Here is a 16,299-nt window from a genome sequence, read left to right as displayed (position 1 = left end):
GTCTCTGTCTCTCTCAAAAATAAAAAATAAACATTAAAAAATCAATCAATCACTTCTGGATAAATCATACAAAAGTATTTAGTGATGGCATATAAGAGTTAAGGCACTAATGTTTCAGAGATGGGTATATAAGGGACAGAAATGCAGAAGTTTATTTCATACGTGTCCTGTCTCAACAGTAGTTTCTGCCAGATTATCTAATGATAACGTTGACATTTACCTGGATTTCGCACTGAAGTATCTAGAAATAGAATTACTAAGGGTGAGGAGTGCTTGGATGGCTCAGTTGGTTAAGTGTACGACTTCAGCTCAGGTCATGATCTCATGGTGCATGTGTTTGAACCCCATGTCAGGCTCTGTGCTGACGGCTCAGAGCCTGGAGCCTGCTTCTGATTCTGCATCTCCCTCTCTCTCTGTCCCTTCCCTTGTTCACATTCTGTCTCTCTCTGTCTCTCAAAGGTAAATAAATGTTAAAAAAAAATTACTAAGGGTGGAAATTAGTTTGGGGTTATTTTAACTGTTTTAAGATGACAGGTAACGTTTAGAAACATCCTCAAACATAATACATTACCTTGCTTTTCTGAACAAAATGTTATCTTTAGTAACTGCCACTTCAAGCAGGCTTTCTTTGATTATTTTTATTTGAATAAAGCAAAATTCAAGGTAAATGGTCTGTTGGGTGACTACTCTTTGCACTTATGTCTCAACATAACACATTTCTAGCATGAAAGGTCTTAGAACATACTCCAAAATTTCACAGGACTCAAACTGATTCTCTGACAGAAATGAGCACTCCTACTGGTCATTGGTCTTCTTAGGCACAGGCGTCTTGGTTTCCATAGTGCTTATGACTTTTTGGAGGACCTCTAAGATTGGCAGCAAAGCTTTGACAATTTGCTCCAGCTGATCTGCAGTGGACTTGATGGTATTCTTGGTTTGCTCAGTTTTTGGCGCACCCTGCAACTTCTTCAAGGTGTCTATTGTACTGATTTGGGGTGGCCCTGGGCTTGTGCTTTTCTCAGATGTGGTGGCATCTGATTGCTCTTTGGTGTCTTTTCTATACAGGTCACTTAACCGAAGATTCATGATGGGATATTTCATCAAGGGTGAGACAGAAGATTCTAAACTCCCCAGGATGTTACTACTATTCAGCACAGAGACAATGATTGGTGTGTGGACATTTTTGAACATTTCTTTAGCTGACTGATGCAACTCCTTTACATTGGTGTTCTTCTCAACTATGGAACAAACAGCTGTTGCAATCTGGGAACATAAAGGTTCCTTTTGCATTTGGTCATACTTTGCCTCCAGTACAGATTGCATCTCCTTTAAAATTTTGAACATTTGTTCAAAGACATCCTTAATATTATCATCATCTTTCACAGTCATGTGGTTGATCTGAGTATTCATACTGCAGTTAAACAATTCAATAAGTATGTTAGTGAAGGAAGCAAGATCTTGCATATGAAAGAAGAACTTTCGGGCAGCTTGAACCAGCCTGTCTCTATCCTTTTCTGATTCTGAAGACATTTCTCCAACAAAAATGTTTCAGCACTGCAAAACAAAGTAGTAATCTGAATCAAAACTAAAATTATATTTGTCTACCATAGGGAGACTGAAAGTATAATCTAAATGTGGAGGTAACTCCTGTCAAGGGTAGGAAAGCTACCCAAGCTATAAAGCAGAAATGATCCTGTGTTTTAATTTAAAAAAAAAAAAAACAGAAAAAATAATTAAAATAAATATATATATTTTATATATAAATATATATATTTTCTATATATAAATATATAAAGTAGGGGTGCTTCAATGAACTTAAGTCTCATATTGAATATTGTGTGCTAGATCCACAATTAGATGTGCTGATATATGGAGTAGCATTATTCTCAGAGATTATCCTCAATAACTATCCAATCTAGTGAAGAAGATGGTATAAAGCTTACAAATTACATAGAGGGGCTCTGCTTCCAGTTAAGATAGAGCAAGCACACTCCATCCAATCTTGCCCATTGAGTACAACTAAAAATCCTGGACAGAATATATAAAGTAACTATCAGATAGCTATGAGAGGTGGATAATAGCAGACCAAGGAGGTAGAGTGCCACACTCCAAAGAAGATCAAGGCCATCTGATGCAAACTCCATCAGAGTCTCTCTTGCCTCAGAATGTTTCTGTACCTTCACTGCAATTCCTCCTCTTCTGCTTCAGAGAGGAGTGTTGATGTCTCTAACCAACGTTCACAAGTAGAATTCCAGAGGAGATACAAAAAGACAGGATTGTGAACACTGGCCCCGGAGTCACAAACCAGCAATCCACAGGCCAAGTCCAACCAGCAGATGTGGTTTGTTTGACCCACCATAAAGTAGTTTCAAAACGCATGTCAACTGTTAAATTCAAAAACTGAAAGATAGAAATCTGGATTGCTATTGATGATTGAAAAAAAATGAGATTAACTGGCAGCACTAAGCCCATGTTATAAGTTAGAAAAATCGTCTGGAGCTACAGCTGTCCTTTTTAAAGTAGACAGTTACCCTCTACACCCTACTGTCTTACATTAAGTGTTTCAGCTAATATGTTTTGTCCAGTTACTGTAGGCACTGGAGTTACGTTATTGGCTATACCCACTAATGCACTTTATATGAAGTAACCTTCCTGAAATCCAAACCTCCTCATATTATCTCATAATAAAAAACCTTCAATAATTCAGTATTGCCTAGAGAATAAAATACAGTTTCCCGGAATGGCATTTAAGGTCATCTACAAACTGTTTTCATTTTTCACTACTTGCCTTCCTTTCACTGCTCTCATATAGATCCTGTGCCACCAGCCTAGTGGATTAATTTTGTTCCCTGGAAATGCTCTACAATACTTTGTTAGCTCCTTTGTTCACAGTACTCCCTCCACCTGCATTATCTCTTCCCACTCCTTCCCCCTCCACACCTATTGAAATCGTACTTATCCATCCATACTTACTTTCAATACACTGTCTACACATCTTTCTTCTCTTTTCTCCCCCCATGCCTGTACATGGTAAGCCCTAGGATATGTCAAGTGCAAAATGACCCACTGGGACAAAAGTAAAATAACACCCCACTTAATCCTTCTTTAAAACTATAGAGCAGCATCTTCACATTTTACACATTTTCTAGTTGGATTTGGTTCTATATCCTCTACCCATTCAATAGCAACAGAAATTAGTGTTGTTAATATAATAAGAATAGCTACCGTTTAGTAAGTTTTTGCCATATTATATATGCATTATCTCACTCAATACATAATGACAATCCATAAATTACTAACTAATACTCAAATCACACTGATGAAAAAAAATTAGATTAAGTAACTTTCCCAGGGCTACATAGCTAGGAAGTGATACTTGGGGTACACAAAATTGGACCAGACGGTCCAATTCTAAGCCTGTGTTTTTTCCATTAAGTTATATGGGGACTGAGTGATTTTCCTGCGTCTGAGGTGTCCCTGCCGGCTATAGAGGAACCAGTGGGTATTAGGGCAGACTCTAGATGAAGAAGCATAGAAGACTCTGATCAAAGCATTTTTTTTTTTTTAATGAGAGAGAGAGAGCGCACACATGAGTGGGGGAGGGGCATAGGGAGAGGGAAAGAGAGAATCTTGGGCAGACTCCACACTCAGCTCAGAGTCCTGTGCAGAGCTCAATCTCTTGTCACCATGAGATCATGACCTGAGCTGAAATCAATAGTCAGACACTGGGGTGCGTGGGTAGCTCAGTCAGTTAAGCGCCTGACTTCAGGTCATGATCTCACCACTCATGAGTTCAAGCCCTGTGTAAGGCTCTGTGCTGACAGCTCAGGGCCTGCACAGAGCCTGGAGCCTGCTTCAGTTTCTGTCTCTGTCTCTTTCTGCCCCACTCACACTCCATCTGTCTGTCTGTCTGTCTCTCTCTCTCAAATATAAATAAACATTTTTTTAAAGTCAGATGCTTAATGGCCAGGCACCCCATGATCTAAGCTTTAAGGGAAAGGAGTCAGGTTGGTCTTTCAGGCTTTTCTGTTGTCAAGACATTCACCAACACAATGAGAGACAGTGATAAAGAGCAGAACTTCTACACACAAATCACATTTGGCTGCAAGTATCTGGATTTACATCTCTTGAGAACCCAAAGCCACCAGCAACAGATGGAAGTATAAATGCAACAGAAGCTAAAGGAAACTTGATGTCTGGAATAGCGGACAGGACAGAATCCCAGAATCTGAGAGCTGCGATCAGAGTCATCTTCTCTGCTGAATGGAATTAGTTCAGTTGTACAGCCCTTCAACAATGAAGTCCATTCAAGAACAGAAAATTAAATGGCTCACTACTTTACTAGTCTTTCTAATTATGTTACTTAACATACACTGACTTTATATTATACAGGAAATAGAAGAATTCTGAGAACAAAGAATGCAGAAATTGTCTATAAACCAGACAGGCAGAGGGACCCAGCAGAGACTAGCAAAGGCTATAAGTCATCACATTCCACGGAAACATCCGGATGAAACCAGATGAAAAAGCCCTTCAGCAATACTCCTAAACAAGCTGGGGCTACTGAACTCAGGAACACAGCGAGGTAAGCAATATGGATATTTCTGCTAGTATTGATATGATATTCTGTTTCTCCGGATTAAAGGATTCCTGAAACAACATGTCAGTCTTGAATCCTAGCCATAAATATAATATAGTCACAAAACAACTTCGTTTTAAGAGGATCTGATGTCAGCTTCCTTGAGATTATTTCTCTGAAGACACCAGATTAAAAAAAAAAAGTAACAGCTCATATGACTGATTAAATCAGAGGGGAAGATAAAGCAGTAAAGACATCACTATTAGGATTAAAGAAGAAATGATACCTATGTGAATGTGTACTGTTTACATGGACTGTAACATTTCCTCTTGTCTTTAACACCAATATAAGCACTCAGAATCTGTAAAAGAAGAAACGTATAATCTACTACTACTTAATTTATACTGCTTCTGCTCCTTCATGCTACATTTAAATATCATTAGCATTTGCTGTGTATCTCCAAATTGACTGTCATCTTCTTGAGGGCAAGAAACATTGTCTACTAATTTTTTTAATTCCTTAAGGCACATAAGTAGAGGATTCTCACCTGAGCATTTGATAACTCCTTGATACTCCTCTCCTTAGTCAGAAACATATTTTAGAAGAACTCACATGGGAAACAGTGTCATGACACCATGATCAGCTTCTTATTTTTGTTGTTTTTGTTGCTTTTAATGTTTGTTTATCTTTGAGAGAGAGACAGAGCGTGAGCCGGGGAGGGGCAGAGAGTAAGACACAGAATCTGAAGCAGGCTCCAGGCTCTGAGTGGTCAGCACAGAGCCCGATGCAGGGCTTGAACTCATGAACTGTGAGATCATGACCTAAGCCAAAGTTGTACTCTTAACCAACTGAGACACCCAGGCACCCCTGATTTTGTTTTTTCAGTTAAAGGCCATGGTTTTGATTTATAGAAGGAGGCCCAGAGCGAGTTAATAGCTGTTATTTTCTCCCGAAAAGCTTCGGGCTTCACCTATACCCTCTTCCCATGTTCCCAAATAAGTGAAACTTGCATGATCACTGGACCCAAAACGGATAGTGAGGAAAAATAACAGCCTGGAGAAATGTAAAACCTCAGAGAGCACAAATGACTAAACATTAGAGGCTGAGAAGTTATCTTTTTCTTTAATTGTTATTGTGGAAAAAGTTCAAACATACACAGAAGTGGAGATAATAAAAAAATAAACTCCCATTTACCCATAATGTAGCTTCAAAAATTATCAAAACAAGGTTGATTTTATATCCTCTGTAACCCTACTCCACTCTCCCTTCCAGATTATTTTGAAGCAAATCTCAGAGATCAAGCATATCATTTTATCATTAACATATTCACTATATATTTCTACAAAAGCAAAAACTCTTTTTGAAATTTAACTGCATGCTCCCCAAATTAACAATGTTTAACAGAACCATCTTTGACTTTGAAACATAAACAGTGTCCTGCTGTAAAAATTTATTTTTGATGGTAGTGTAAAAGTTTTGGGAGTGCAATTGGCAATACTTATCAAAAGCAATAAAAACTTTATTTCCCATGGATTATAGAATTCTTCTGGAAATTATCCTGAGGAAATAATCCAGATAATTGAAAAGGGGAAAAAAACCGGTGTATTAAAATGTCCATTAGAATATTATGATGGGGGGGTGCCTGGGTGGCTCAGTCGGTTAAGCATCCGACTTCGGCTCAGGTCATGATCTCACGGTCCGTGAGTTCAAGCCCCACGTTGGGCTCTGTGCTGACAGCTCAGAGCCTGAAGCCTGCTTCAGATTCTGTGTCTCCCTCTCTCTCTGCTCCTCCCCTGTTCATGTTGTCTCTCTCTGTCTCAAAAATAAATAAACATTTAAAAAAATTTTTAAAGAATATTATGATAGGGAAACAATTGGATATTTATTAAATCATGATAGATATCTTATGGAATATTTTATATAATGATTATAAAACTAGAAATAAAGGAAAGTGTTGAGGTAAATTAATATAAGATGACAATTTTATTTACACTGTTATTGCAACTTTGTAAACTACTGGCACCTTTAAACAAACTTTAGAAAGGAATAACCAAAAAAAAAAAAAAATTAGGTTAATGGGTGTTTTTCTCCTATTTTAAAGTGCTTATATATCAGTGCTATTGACTTTATATTTTAAAATACTTTTTTATCAAATCTTTTAATTTCTTCATATTATAATTCTACCATCTGTCAAAACACATATCACATGTGTTTCTCCGTGAAGCTTCCTCTGAACACCTCAATATAATTTCCCTCTTTAGATTTCTGTGACACTTGACATTTAACTACTATTATTCACAAAAGTATCCTGAGAATTTTTTATTTGAACATGTGATAATCAATACATTTTCACTTTGTAAGGTGGTTCCTTCCCTGAAAAAAACTAAAACAATTGTATAGTATCACTAAATAAATCTTAACTTTTAGATACAATCAATATATTTCTACCATTTATACGCTCTTCTGTCTTGAATGTTGACTTCTCATTTCAACAAAATTGACAAGGTTAATTTCAGTAAGAATCCACTGAAGCTAGTCTTTGTTCACATTCCAATTTCCCAAGACAAAAATACCTGTGATTTCCAAACTTCCTTTTAGCAACAGAACTCTGTCATCAAATAAAATTTTATGCACCCACAGTCCATATATAGCAACAAGAAATCATAGCGGCTTCACAGCAAAGGCTCTGGAAAAATAGGCATGCCAGAGACCACGAGCTCCGCCTGCTGGCCAGCAATTCTCTATCAGGCTGCCCCAGAATCTTTGGAACCTATTTCATGAACCACAGCAATAAAATAACTCAAACAACAGTACAAACTCTGCTGTTAAGAAGTGGATGCTAATTGCATAAAGTGAATTTTTTTCATTGACAGGGAGCACTATCATGTGATAACAAATAATGTAAAAATCACATTTACCACACAAAAGGTGCAGGTAATAAGTAAGAATTGGATGAAGTGTATACCACTTAGCTACCTGTAGGTGCCAATCTTTAAATGTCTTTTATAAAATGACTTTGAAATGATTTTTAAAAGATTGAATTTTAAAGTCAATGTTTAAAAGGTCATCCCTGGGGCTCCTGGGTGGCTAAGACGGTTGAGTGTCCCACTTTGACTCAGGTCATCATCTCATGCATGATTCGTGAGTTTGAGCCCCACATCGGGCTCTGTGCTGCCAGTGCAGAGGCGTTTCAGATCTTCTGTCTTGCTCTCTTCTCTGTCTCTCCCCCACTTGCGCGCTCTCTGTCTCAAAAATAAACGTTAAAGGGGCGCCTGGGTGGCGCAGTCGGTTAAGCATCCGACTTCAGCCAGGTCACGATCTCGCGGTCCGGGAGTTTGAGCCCCGCGTCAGGCTCTGGGCTGATGGCTCAGAGCCTGGAGCCTGTTTCCGATTCTGTGTCTCCCTCTCTCTCTGCCCCTCCCCCGTTCATGCTCTGTCTCTCTCTGTCCCAAAAATAAATAAACGTTGAAAAAAAAAATTTTTTTTTAAAAAACCTAAAAAAAAAACCTAAAAATAAATAAATAAATAAATAAATAAATAAATAAATAAATGGTTATCCCTGAAATTGTAATAAAGATAGGAAGAAGTATACGACCCAGAACTCTTCTTAGGTAAGTGAAGTGTATTGTTGGTAAGACATCACTTGAGGCATGCCCAAGTAACACTATGATCTTCAAGAAGGGTGGCTCCGAGGCACCCGGATGGCTCTGTCGATTAAGTATCTGACTTCATCTCAGGTCATGATCTCATGGTCTGTGAGTTCGAGCCCTGCATCAGGCTCTGTGCTGACAGCTCAGAGCCTGGAGCCTGCTTCAGAGTCTGTGTCTCCCTCTCTCTCTCTGACCCTCCCCCGGTCTCGCTCTGTCTCTCTCAAAAATAAATAAAGATTTAAAAAAGAAGAAGAAGAAGAGTGGCTCCAACTAATTGCAAGGCTTTTGTTTTGCTGAGTGAAGTAAGCAATTTGAGAGTCGAAGCTAAATTGTCATGGGCAATAGTAGAAATGCTGCATATTGTCAGCTGTTTTTCCATGTGGTTTGCAACCTCTCCTCTAAATATCAAACACTTATTTAAGAGTAACAGCTTTAAAGTGTACAAATTGTTAACCTTCCCTAGATGACTGAATATTTCCATATGGCCTCAGTGTTAATATATATTAACCTGTGGGTTGTTCAAAATTTGAATGTGATAAAGAAGATGTGGTTTATATACACAATGGAATACTACTTGGCAGTGAGAAAGAATGAAATCCTGCCATTGGCAGCCACGTGGATGGAACTGGAAGGTATTATGCTAAGTGAAATAAGTCAGTCAGAGAAAGACAGATATCATATGTTTTCACTCATATGTGGAACTTGAGAAACTTAACAGAAGACCATGGGGGAAGGGAAGGGGAAAAAATAGTTTCAAACAGAGAGGGAGGCAAACCATAGGAGACTCTTAGATACAGAGAACAAACTGAGGGTCGATGGGGGGGGGTGAGGGGAGGGGAAAATGGTGATGGGCATTGAGGAGGGCACTTGTTGGGATGAGCACTGGTTGCATGTAAGTGATGAATCATGGGAACCTACTCCTGAAATAAGAGCACACTGTATGTTAGCTAACTTGACAATAAATATTTAGAATAGAATAGAAATAAAAAAATATAATAAATAATTTGTAGAAACTGGTAAAAAAAAATTAAAATAAAATAAAATTTGAATGTGCACAAGTCAAGCGCCAAGCCTATAATTTCAAATGACACATTACTTTCAACTCCACGTGTACTTTTAAATGTCTTAACTACCTAACTAGATTGGAAATGCCATAAAAGCAGGGACCATGTACTTTTTCATTTTTGTGTGCTTTATAGAGCCTAGCATGCTTTCTTAGACATAGTAAGGTACTAGTCCATTAGATAAATTGTTACTGAATTATTAAACTGCTTCCTTCACCAGCTTCTTCAAATTTCACGTGTCCAAAAATAATTCATTAGTTTCACCTTAAAACCCTACCTCTCCTCCACCTAATTCTCTAGTGTTTACCTCACTGTTGGGATAAAAATAATCTTGAACTTATTCAGTACCAGTGGAACCTTTTCAACACCCTTCCCCAAAAGAAAAGGAGCTAGAAAGGTAAGCCCAACTCAGAAAAAATAAAAGTCATTTTTGATTAGATTTGAAAAACAATTCTGAGCAAGTCATGGTGTCTCTTATTCAAAATTGTTACTGGCACAAAATTATAGCTTGATATCTGGAAACTGGGAAGAAGGGTATAAAAGTGCAGGTGTAACGCCTTGGGTATATAAAAGAAAGAAAATATAATTGAAATACTGTCTTTCAGGTAAGATTTAAGTTTTTTCATCAATTAATTAGCTACTATTCTTTTACTGTCCTGTTTAAAGTTGTTTGCTCATTTAGCTATTAGATTACTACTGTTTTTCTTATTTATTACAACACTCTTTGAAAATTCACACTTCGTTTTTCTTGCACGTTTCCCATTTTGCTTTTAGTTCTTTTTACATGGTCATCCTTGTTAATCAAATTTTTGTGTAACTTTTTACTTTGGCTTTAAGTGTATAAAGTCCTCCTCCATATAAACATCTGAAAATTATCCATTTTCTTCTAGCTACTTTATAATTTTTTACATATATTACATTAACTTTTTAAAATTAATTTTTAACCCCCCAAACTAGTCTATTATGCCAGGAACATTTATAGAATAATAATTTCAATTACTATCAACCTGAGATTCTATGTTTATTATTTATCAAATATATAAAAGGATCTGTTTTCAGAACTGTTTTGTTCTAGGAGTTCATCTATTCTTATACGCGTACAATACTGATTGTTTTCATAATGTTTTAATACTGAGGGAGGAAAAATTCCCATCATTACTTTTCCTGGAAAAATAGGAAACCTCGCCTATTTAGTTTTGTTTAAACCCTTGGGAGAAAATAAAGAGAAAATGGAGTCCTCTGTATCTGTGTGGGATCTGGTACATATTCTCCTCAGGTAAACAACATCCTGATTAATTGTTACTTTATGATTCATTCATCAAGTTGTGCTAACACAGTGAATTAACTGGGAAGAAACTGACCACTTGGAAGTATTCACCCTCCCACCCAGAAGGCAGACTCATCTCTCCATTTGTTTATCTTTACATACATAGGACCACACACCTTTTCTGGAAGCTATGCCTTCAGATAATGGCATAAGATAGATGCTAGAGATATTTTATGCTTTTTCAGGGTAACAACGACTCCTCTCACCTAAATATCTGAATAGCAATGTAGTTGATGATCTTCTGGAGTTTTCACTTCATGAAAGTCAGAAACTGGAGTTTTCACTTCATGAAAATATCTGAAAACTCAGAGCCAAAAAAAGAAACAAGTTTAAGGGAAAATTTCAAGAAGATAAAAGAGACATCAAAGTCCAGATTCGTGGTTATTGAAGTGCAGTTTGCAACCCAATGGTGTGTTTGGGGAGTATTTAATAAACCCTCAGCCATTTCTTTAATTGAACTTGGGTTATTTTCTAAGTACAGTTTTGTGGCAATTTGTGTAACACATGGGTGTGCCGGATCTCAATCAAATATAAAAATGAATTTCTGACTAGGGCACCTGGATGGCTCCATTGGTTGAGGGTCTAACTCTTGATTTAGGCCCAGGTCATGATCTCAAGAATTGTGGGTTCGAGTCCTGCGTCCAGCTCTGTACTGGCAGCATGGAGTCTGCTTGGGATTCTTTCTCTTCCTTTCTCTCTGCTCCTCCCCCACTTGCACTCTTACTCTCTCAAAATAAATCAAGACTTTTTTAAAAAATGAATTTTTTGCCACGATAATTTATGCTATCAGGGGTACTGAGACATTTTTTTCTAAATTTGGAAGCATAAATAATTATGTTCCCTATCCATTTTTAAAAAGTGTACCCCTTTCCATTTTCAAATGATATCTTTATGACTTGGAGAACAGGTTATTTTCATATTTATTTTCTTGAGAAAAAAGTATCTCCATTCCTTCATTCCATGCTTGTGAGGTTCCTCATATCTAGGCCAAGACCCATGGTCCCAGAATAGATAGGGCCTGAATTCCTCAGGATGTTGTTTACTCAAGACAGAATGTGCCAGACCCCATACAGATTTCATTTTCTCTTTTCTCCCAAGAGAATTTTAAACTAAAAATAGACTGGCCAAGCACATAGTAAGCCTATTCAAATGCATATGGAGTAACATTGTTCTTACAGGACTCCAACTTTTTCACCCAAATAAACTCAGAACGTGATTGTTCGTTTTTTCTCTACATAGTACCCTGAACCAGAAGTACAAACACAAGGAGGCTCCTACCAGATTCATTTTATTTATTTGATGGTGCGTTCTTGCTACTCATTCCTTACTACCTTCACGAAATGGTATTGTCTTCTTACTGAGGCTAGCTTTTTTTTTTTTTTTTTTTTTTTTGAGAGAGAGAGAGAAGGAGAAAGACAGTGAGAAAGCAGGGAAAAGGAGAGCGAGAATTCCAAGCAGGCCCCATGCTGTCAGCGTGGAGGCCACACAGGGCTCAATATCACAAACTGAGATCATGACCTGCGCCGAAATGAAGAGTAAGACGTTTAACTGGCTGAGGCACCCAGGCATCCCTCTAGCTAATCTTTTTTTAAAATTTTTTTTTAACATTTATTATTGAAAGACAGAGAGACACAGAGCGTGAGCAGGGGAGGGGTAGAGAGAGGGGGAGACACAGAATCTGAAATAGGCTGCAGGATCTGAGCTGTCAGCCCAGAGCCTGACGCGGGGCTCGAACTCACAAACTGTGAGATCATGACCTGAGCCGAAGTCGGTTACCCAACCGAGCCACCCAGGCGCCCCTCCCTCTAGCTAAACTTAATAGTGCCCAAGTGCACTACAGACCAGTCTAAATAACTTACAAGATTGGCAAACGGACACTACAGAGGTAGTCATAACTACACTGTATCCGGCACCATGAACACTTTCTCCCCAAGGGAGATTTTAATCTAAAGAATTTTGAATATGTGCTCTTATTGTGAAAATTTTGTGTAAAGATTCTAATGTTATATCAGTGTTGCCTTTGGATGGCCCCTGCGTTTAGAGACCAAATAATTGAGTGTAAGGACATACAGAGTGACTTGAATAGTATAAAGTAACAGTATACAAGCAAAATCAAATATTAATAGCCCTGTAAACTCAGATCTTACTATTCTTCTGGCCCTAGTAACTTAACTCCAAATATTAAAGAAATCAATCTGGTAGGTGACTAGGGCTTGGGAAAATTAAGGAGCACTGGAAACCAAGGGCTAACTACACAGTATGTCAAATGCTATTAAATATTACTTGGAAATAATCACATTTGTCAAATAAGATACTTGATAAACACAAATGTTTCCTACCTAGGATTTCTCTCCACCACAAAAAGCTAGTGCCCTAATTAATGCACCAACAGGTTGCATTCTGTTACCCACATTTCCATCCACTGACTCTTAAGTTTCATAAAACTAATTGTTTTGAAGAACCTGTTGAATTTTCTAAGGAATTCCTTAGACAGCACAGTGCTATTTTTCTATTCATAAAGTATAAGATTTCCTGGTCAAATGTATGCAGACAACAGCTATTTTTCAAAAGTTTTAGTGAATATTTACTACTTTATTTTTCAGAAGTTATATTTGAAATATGGCTCACAGTGACTTCCTCTACCCAGATAACCCAAGGAGAAGGCAAGAAGTCAACCGTCTTCACCAGCAGCTTCTTGACTGCTTATCTGATAGCTTCAACGCCACCAATAAGCTCATTGGGGTTTTAAACACGCACTTGCGGTGCGGCCTGGCCTCCATTGAGATGAAAAGAGATGGGACCATCAAGGAAAACTGTGATATCATCATCCAAGCCATGATGGAAATCCAAAAAGAATTGCAAAAGGTTGATGAAGCACTGAAAGATAAACTAGAGCCAACCCTTTACAGAAAACTTCAGGATATTAAAGAAAGGGAAACAGAGAAAATTGCAATAGTACAAAAGGTCATTTCAGTCATCCTGGGAGAAGCTACTTCTGCAGCCAGTGCAGTGGCTGTCAAACTTGTGGGCTCAAATGTCACAACTGGCATAATTAACAAGTTGGTCACCGTGTTAGCTCAAATTGGCGCTTCTCTCCTTGGTAGTATAGGGGTTGCTGTTCTTGGCCTTGGCATAGATATGATTTTCCGTGCTATCCTGGGAGCAGTGGAGAAAACACAGCTTCAAGCAGCCATTAAAAGTTATGAGAAGCATCTGGTGGAATTCAAGTCAGCTTCAGAAAAATATCATCATGCCATTACCGAAGTCACCAACATAGTGAAACACCAAATGAAATAAACAGCCACTGTGCCACTTCTGCTTCTCAACAACAGTGTTCTGCTTCTTTGATTAGGTTCATTTTCTGTACGTTTCCAACATGGACATAAATACAGTTAACAACGTGGAAAGATGGTTTAGAGATGCTGAAACTAGATGCCTCTAGAGTTTTGTATCAACAATGAATGCCTAAATCAGCTGGTTCTAGACCCTGTGAGGTAAAATTATATCCCAGGATACCTTCTTACACTGCTCTACCAGATCAACATTAGGTTTAATGCTATTGTAGAAGAGCAGGTGTAAGGGTTACCTTTTCCTTTTCTAATTCCTCAAATCTTTAAAATTTACACTGACTTTTGTTTCTACTACTAGCTTCAGACACCATTTAGTTCTAAGGCGATATACTTGGTAACTGCTGCCTAGACAAACTGTGACCTTTGAATGAAATAGAAATGCAACCATAATTTTGTTCATCAGTTTAAATCCAATTTTCTATAAACTGGAAGAGACTGAAATATGGTTTAGCAACAATTCAATTATGAAAGAACACAATGGTTCTTTACCTTCTACTAATCACACGCTATAACCTGGATGGATTTTTTAAAAGATAAAAGTTAAAACTAAAAAGATAAAGGCTCTGTTTCTATAATGGCAATCAACCCTGACCAACTGTGGTGTGATGATTAAATATCCCTCATGTGAACGTGTGAACTCTCTGGAACATTTAAAAAGAAAACATGCAAACCCCAGCTACACTTACATAACATGCATTTAGGATGCAGGGGAGGAAGCTGTTACTCTCATAAGAATTTGTCACTATGTCATTTAAAGGAGAGTTATAATTTTTACTACCTTGAGTTTTCAGAAAAATGAAATTTCATTTTCAATACTATCAGAATGGAAGCTGCCTCTGCTACATAAAACGTTAGGTGGCCCATTTCATTAATTACCTGATTTCAGAAAAATCCAGAGGTTAATGAGGCCTAATGGTTCAGTTAATTTCTACAGACACAAGTGTTTTTTCGCCAATAACTACCCATTGAGACTCTTAGGTTCTATTCACAAAATTATTAATAAGTTGTTGATGCAAGAATGTGTTTGTTACAGTTTATTTTTTGCATAAAAGTACAAGAAATGTCTTGAGATTTTAAAATCTCATCATGTCCCCAAAATTAAAAAGCTAGATGAAATACTTTAATGTTTCAAAATGTACTCATTTTCTCTTCTGTCACTGCTTCTTAAACTTAGTTGCAAACTAAATTTGTTCACATTCAAAATTAAAGCTTATTTTTTTTATTACCTAACTTTCAAGTTCTAAACTACAATACCTTGTTAATGCTCTTTCTGGGACTCAAAATTCGGTCCAAAACCAAACCGGGAAACTTTCTAAAACAAAGGGTAGTTTAGGTAAGGTACCGATCTTAAATGCTTAAGTGCACATTTAAATATTCTGCTGCTAAGATTAGTATGTATCTCCTTCAATGTTGGAGTATTTACAATAATTGGTAGTAAGAACTACATCTAAAATATTTTCCTATTAAGGGATATTAAAATCAGAAATAACCAAGGGAGTCTTTTAAAAGTATAATTTTTAAATACTTGAGCTTACCTTTAAGGGGAAAGGGGGAGGAGTCTCAGACAAACCGCAGATAGCAGGGAAGGATGAAAGACTAGACCTAAGTGAAAATCCGTATATAGGTATAGTGACATCATAAAGGACTTCTAGCTGGTGAAAAGACCAAAAGGGAAAGGAGCCAACATAAATCAACCTCGCCACTTCTAGATTTAAAATTGCAGACGTATCTCCACATTTCCTCCTCAAAAATTTATTGTAGATTACTGTAGATTAATTTATCGTAGATGAACAATCTGGAACTCTAAAACGGGCACTAACTTGCTCAAATCTACAAAATGTTCTGTGTGCCTATAAAATTTCCAGACCGACATGACACTAGCAAAGAGCAACAAACACAGTACCAAGAAAAATTTGGGGGCCCGCTCTCAAACAGACACAACCAAAAGAGACAGCACGCGCTTACATCACGAAAAAATCCAAAATCCAAAAACTATCACAATTCTGGCCAAAAGAAACACCGCAAAACAGCTAACTGGAATCGTCCCGTCCAACCCAACGTGACGGAGATCACGGAAATTAAGTCAGAATGTCTCGGTCCTAGAGGGAACGTAGTCTTCTCATCAGCCAATCACCTAACCCACTTGCTTCGCTTTCCTTATTTCTATTGGTCTAAAGAAGTGTCAATTAACGTGGTTCTGCGCAATGGGGGCGGGCTCTTACCAGAAAGTCAACCAATTCGGTATTAATCCGGAGCGGAAGAAGACTCTGGTCCGGGAGTTCTTGGTTCCTCTCTATGGTACCAGGGCGGAGAAACGCTAAGATCTTCG

At 37.7% G+C, this 16,299-nt stretch overlaps 2 protein-coding genes across 16 annotated transcripts; one reads left to right on the top strand and one right to left on the bottom strand.

Annotated features, from left to right (window-relative positions):
* Positions 1–629: 629 nt before the first annotated feature.
* CB4H12orf60 (chromosome B4 C12orf60 homolog) lies at positions 630–16,272 on the bottom strand. 15 transcript variants are annotated; one of them, XM_047865119.1, is made up of 4 exons: positions 15,506–16,061; positions 15,225–15,282; positions 10,827–10,924; positions 630–1,554 (listed from the first exon to the last, which is right to left on the bottom strand). In XM_047865119.1, exon 4 carries the CDS (start codon positions 1,528–1,530, stop codon positions 796–798), a length of 735 nt encoding a protein of 244 aa, XP_047721075.1. In that variant the 5' UTR covers positions 1,531–1,554; positions 10,827–10,924; positions 15,225–15,282; positions 15,506–16,061; the 3' UTR covers positions 630–795. The 15 variants fall into 15 exon arrangements, with proteins under 15 accessions (XP_047721075.1, XP_047721076.1, XP_047721073.1 ...); XM_047865120.1 differs by having other exon boundaries at positions 10,827–10,917; XM_047865117.1 differs by lacking the exons at positions 15,225–15,282; positions 15,506–16,061 and adding exons at positions 4,866–4,940; positions 13,249–13,363 and having other exon boundaries at positions 10,827–10,917.
* Positions 4,500–13,946, top strand: SMCO3 (single-pass membrane protein with coiled-coil domains 3). Its single transcript, XM_047865131.1, has 2 exons — positions 4,500–4,585; positions 13,224–13,946. Exon 2 carries the CDS (start codon positions 13,240–13,242, stop codon positions 13,915–13,917), a length of 678 nt encoding a protein of 225 aa, XP_047721087.1. The 5' UTR covers positions 4,500–4,585; positions 13,224–13,239; the 3' UTR covers positions 13,918–13,946.
* Positions 16,273–16,299: the final 27 nt, after the last annotated feature.

The sequence above is a fragment of the Prionailurus viverrinus genome, chromosome B4 (genome assembly GCF_022837055.1).
Source record: "Prionailurus viverrinus isolate Anna chromosome B4, UM_Priviv_1.0, whole genome shotgun sequence".
Classification (NCBI taxonomy): domain Eukaryota; kingdom Metazoa; phylum Chordata; class Mammalia; order Carnivora; family Felidae; genus Prionailurus; species Prionailurus viverrinus.
This window is presented reverse-complemented; position numbering and strand designations above follow the sequence as displayed.

Excerpts from the sequence above, each read along its gene's own strand:
- CB4H12orf60 (XM_047865126.1), bottom strand. The coding sequence starts at position 1,530 with ATGTCTTCAGAATCAGAAAAGGATAGAGACAGGCTGGTTCAAGCTGCC.
- SMCO3 (XM_047865131.1), top strand. The coding sequence starts at position 13,240 with ATGGCTCACAGTGACTTCCTCTACCCAGATAACCCAAGGAGAAGGCAA.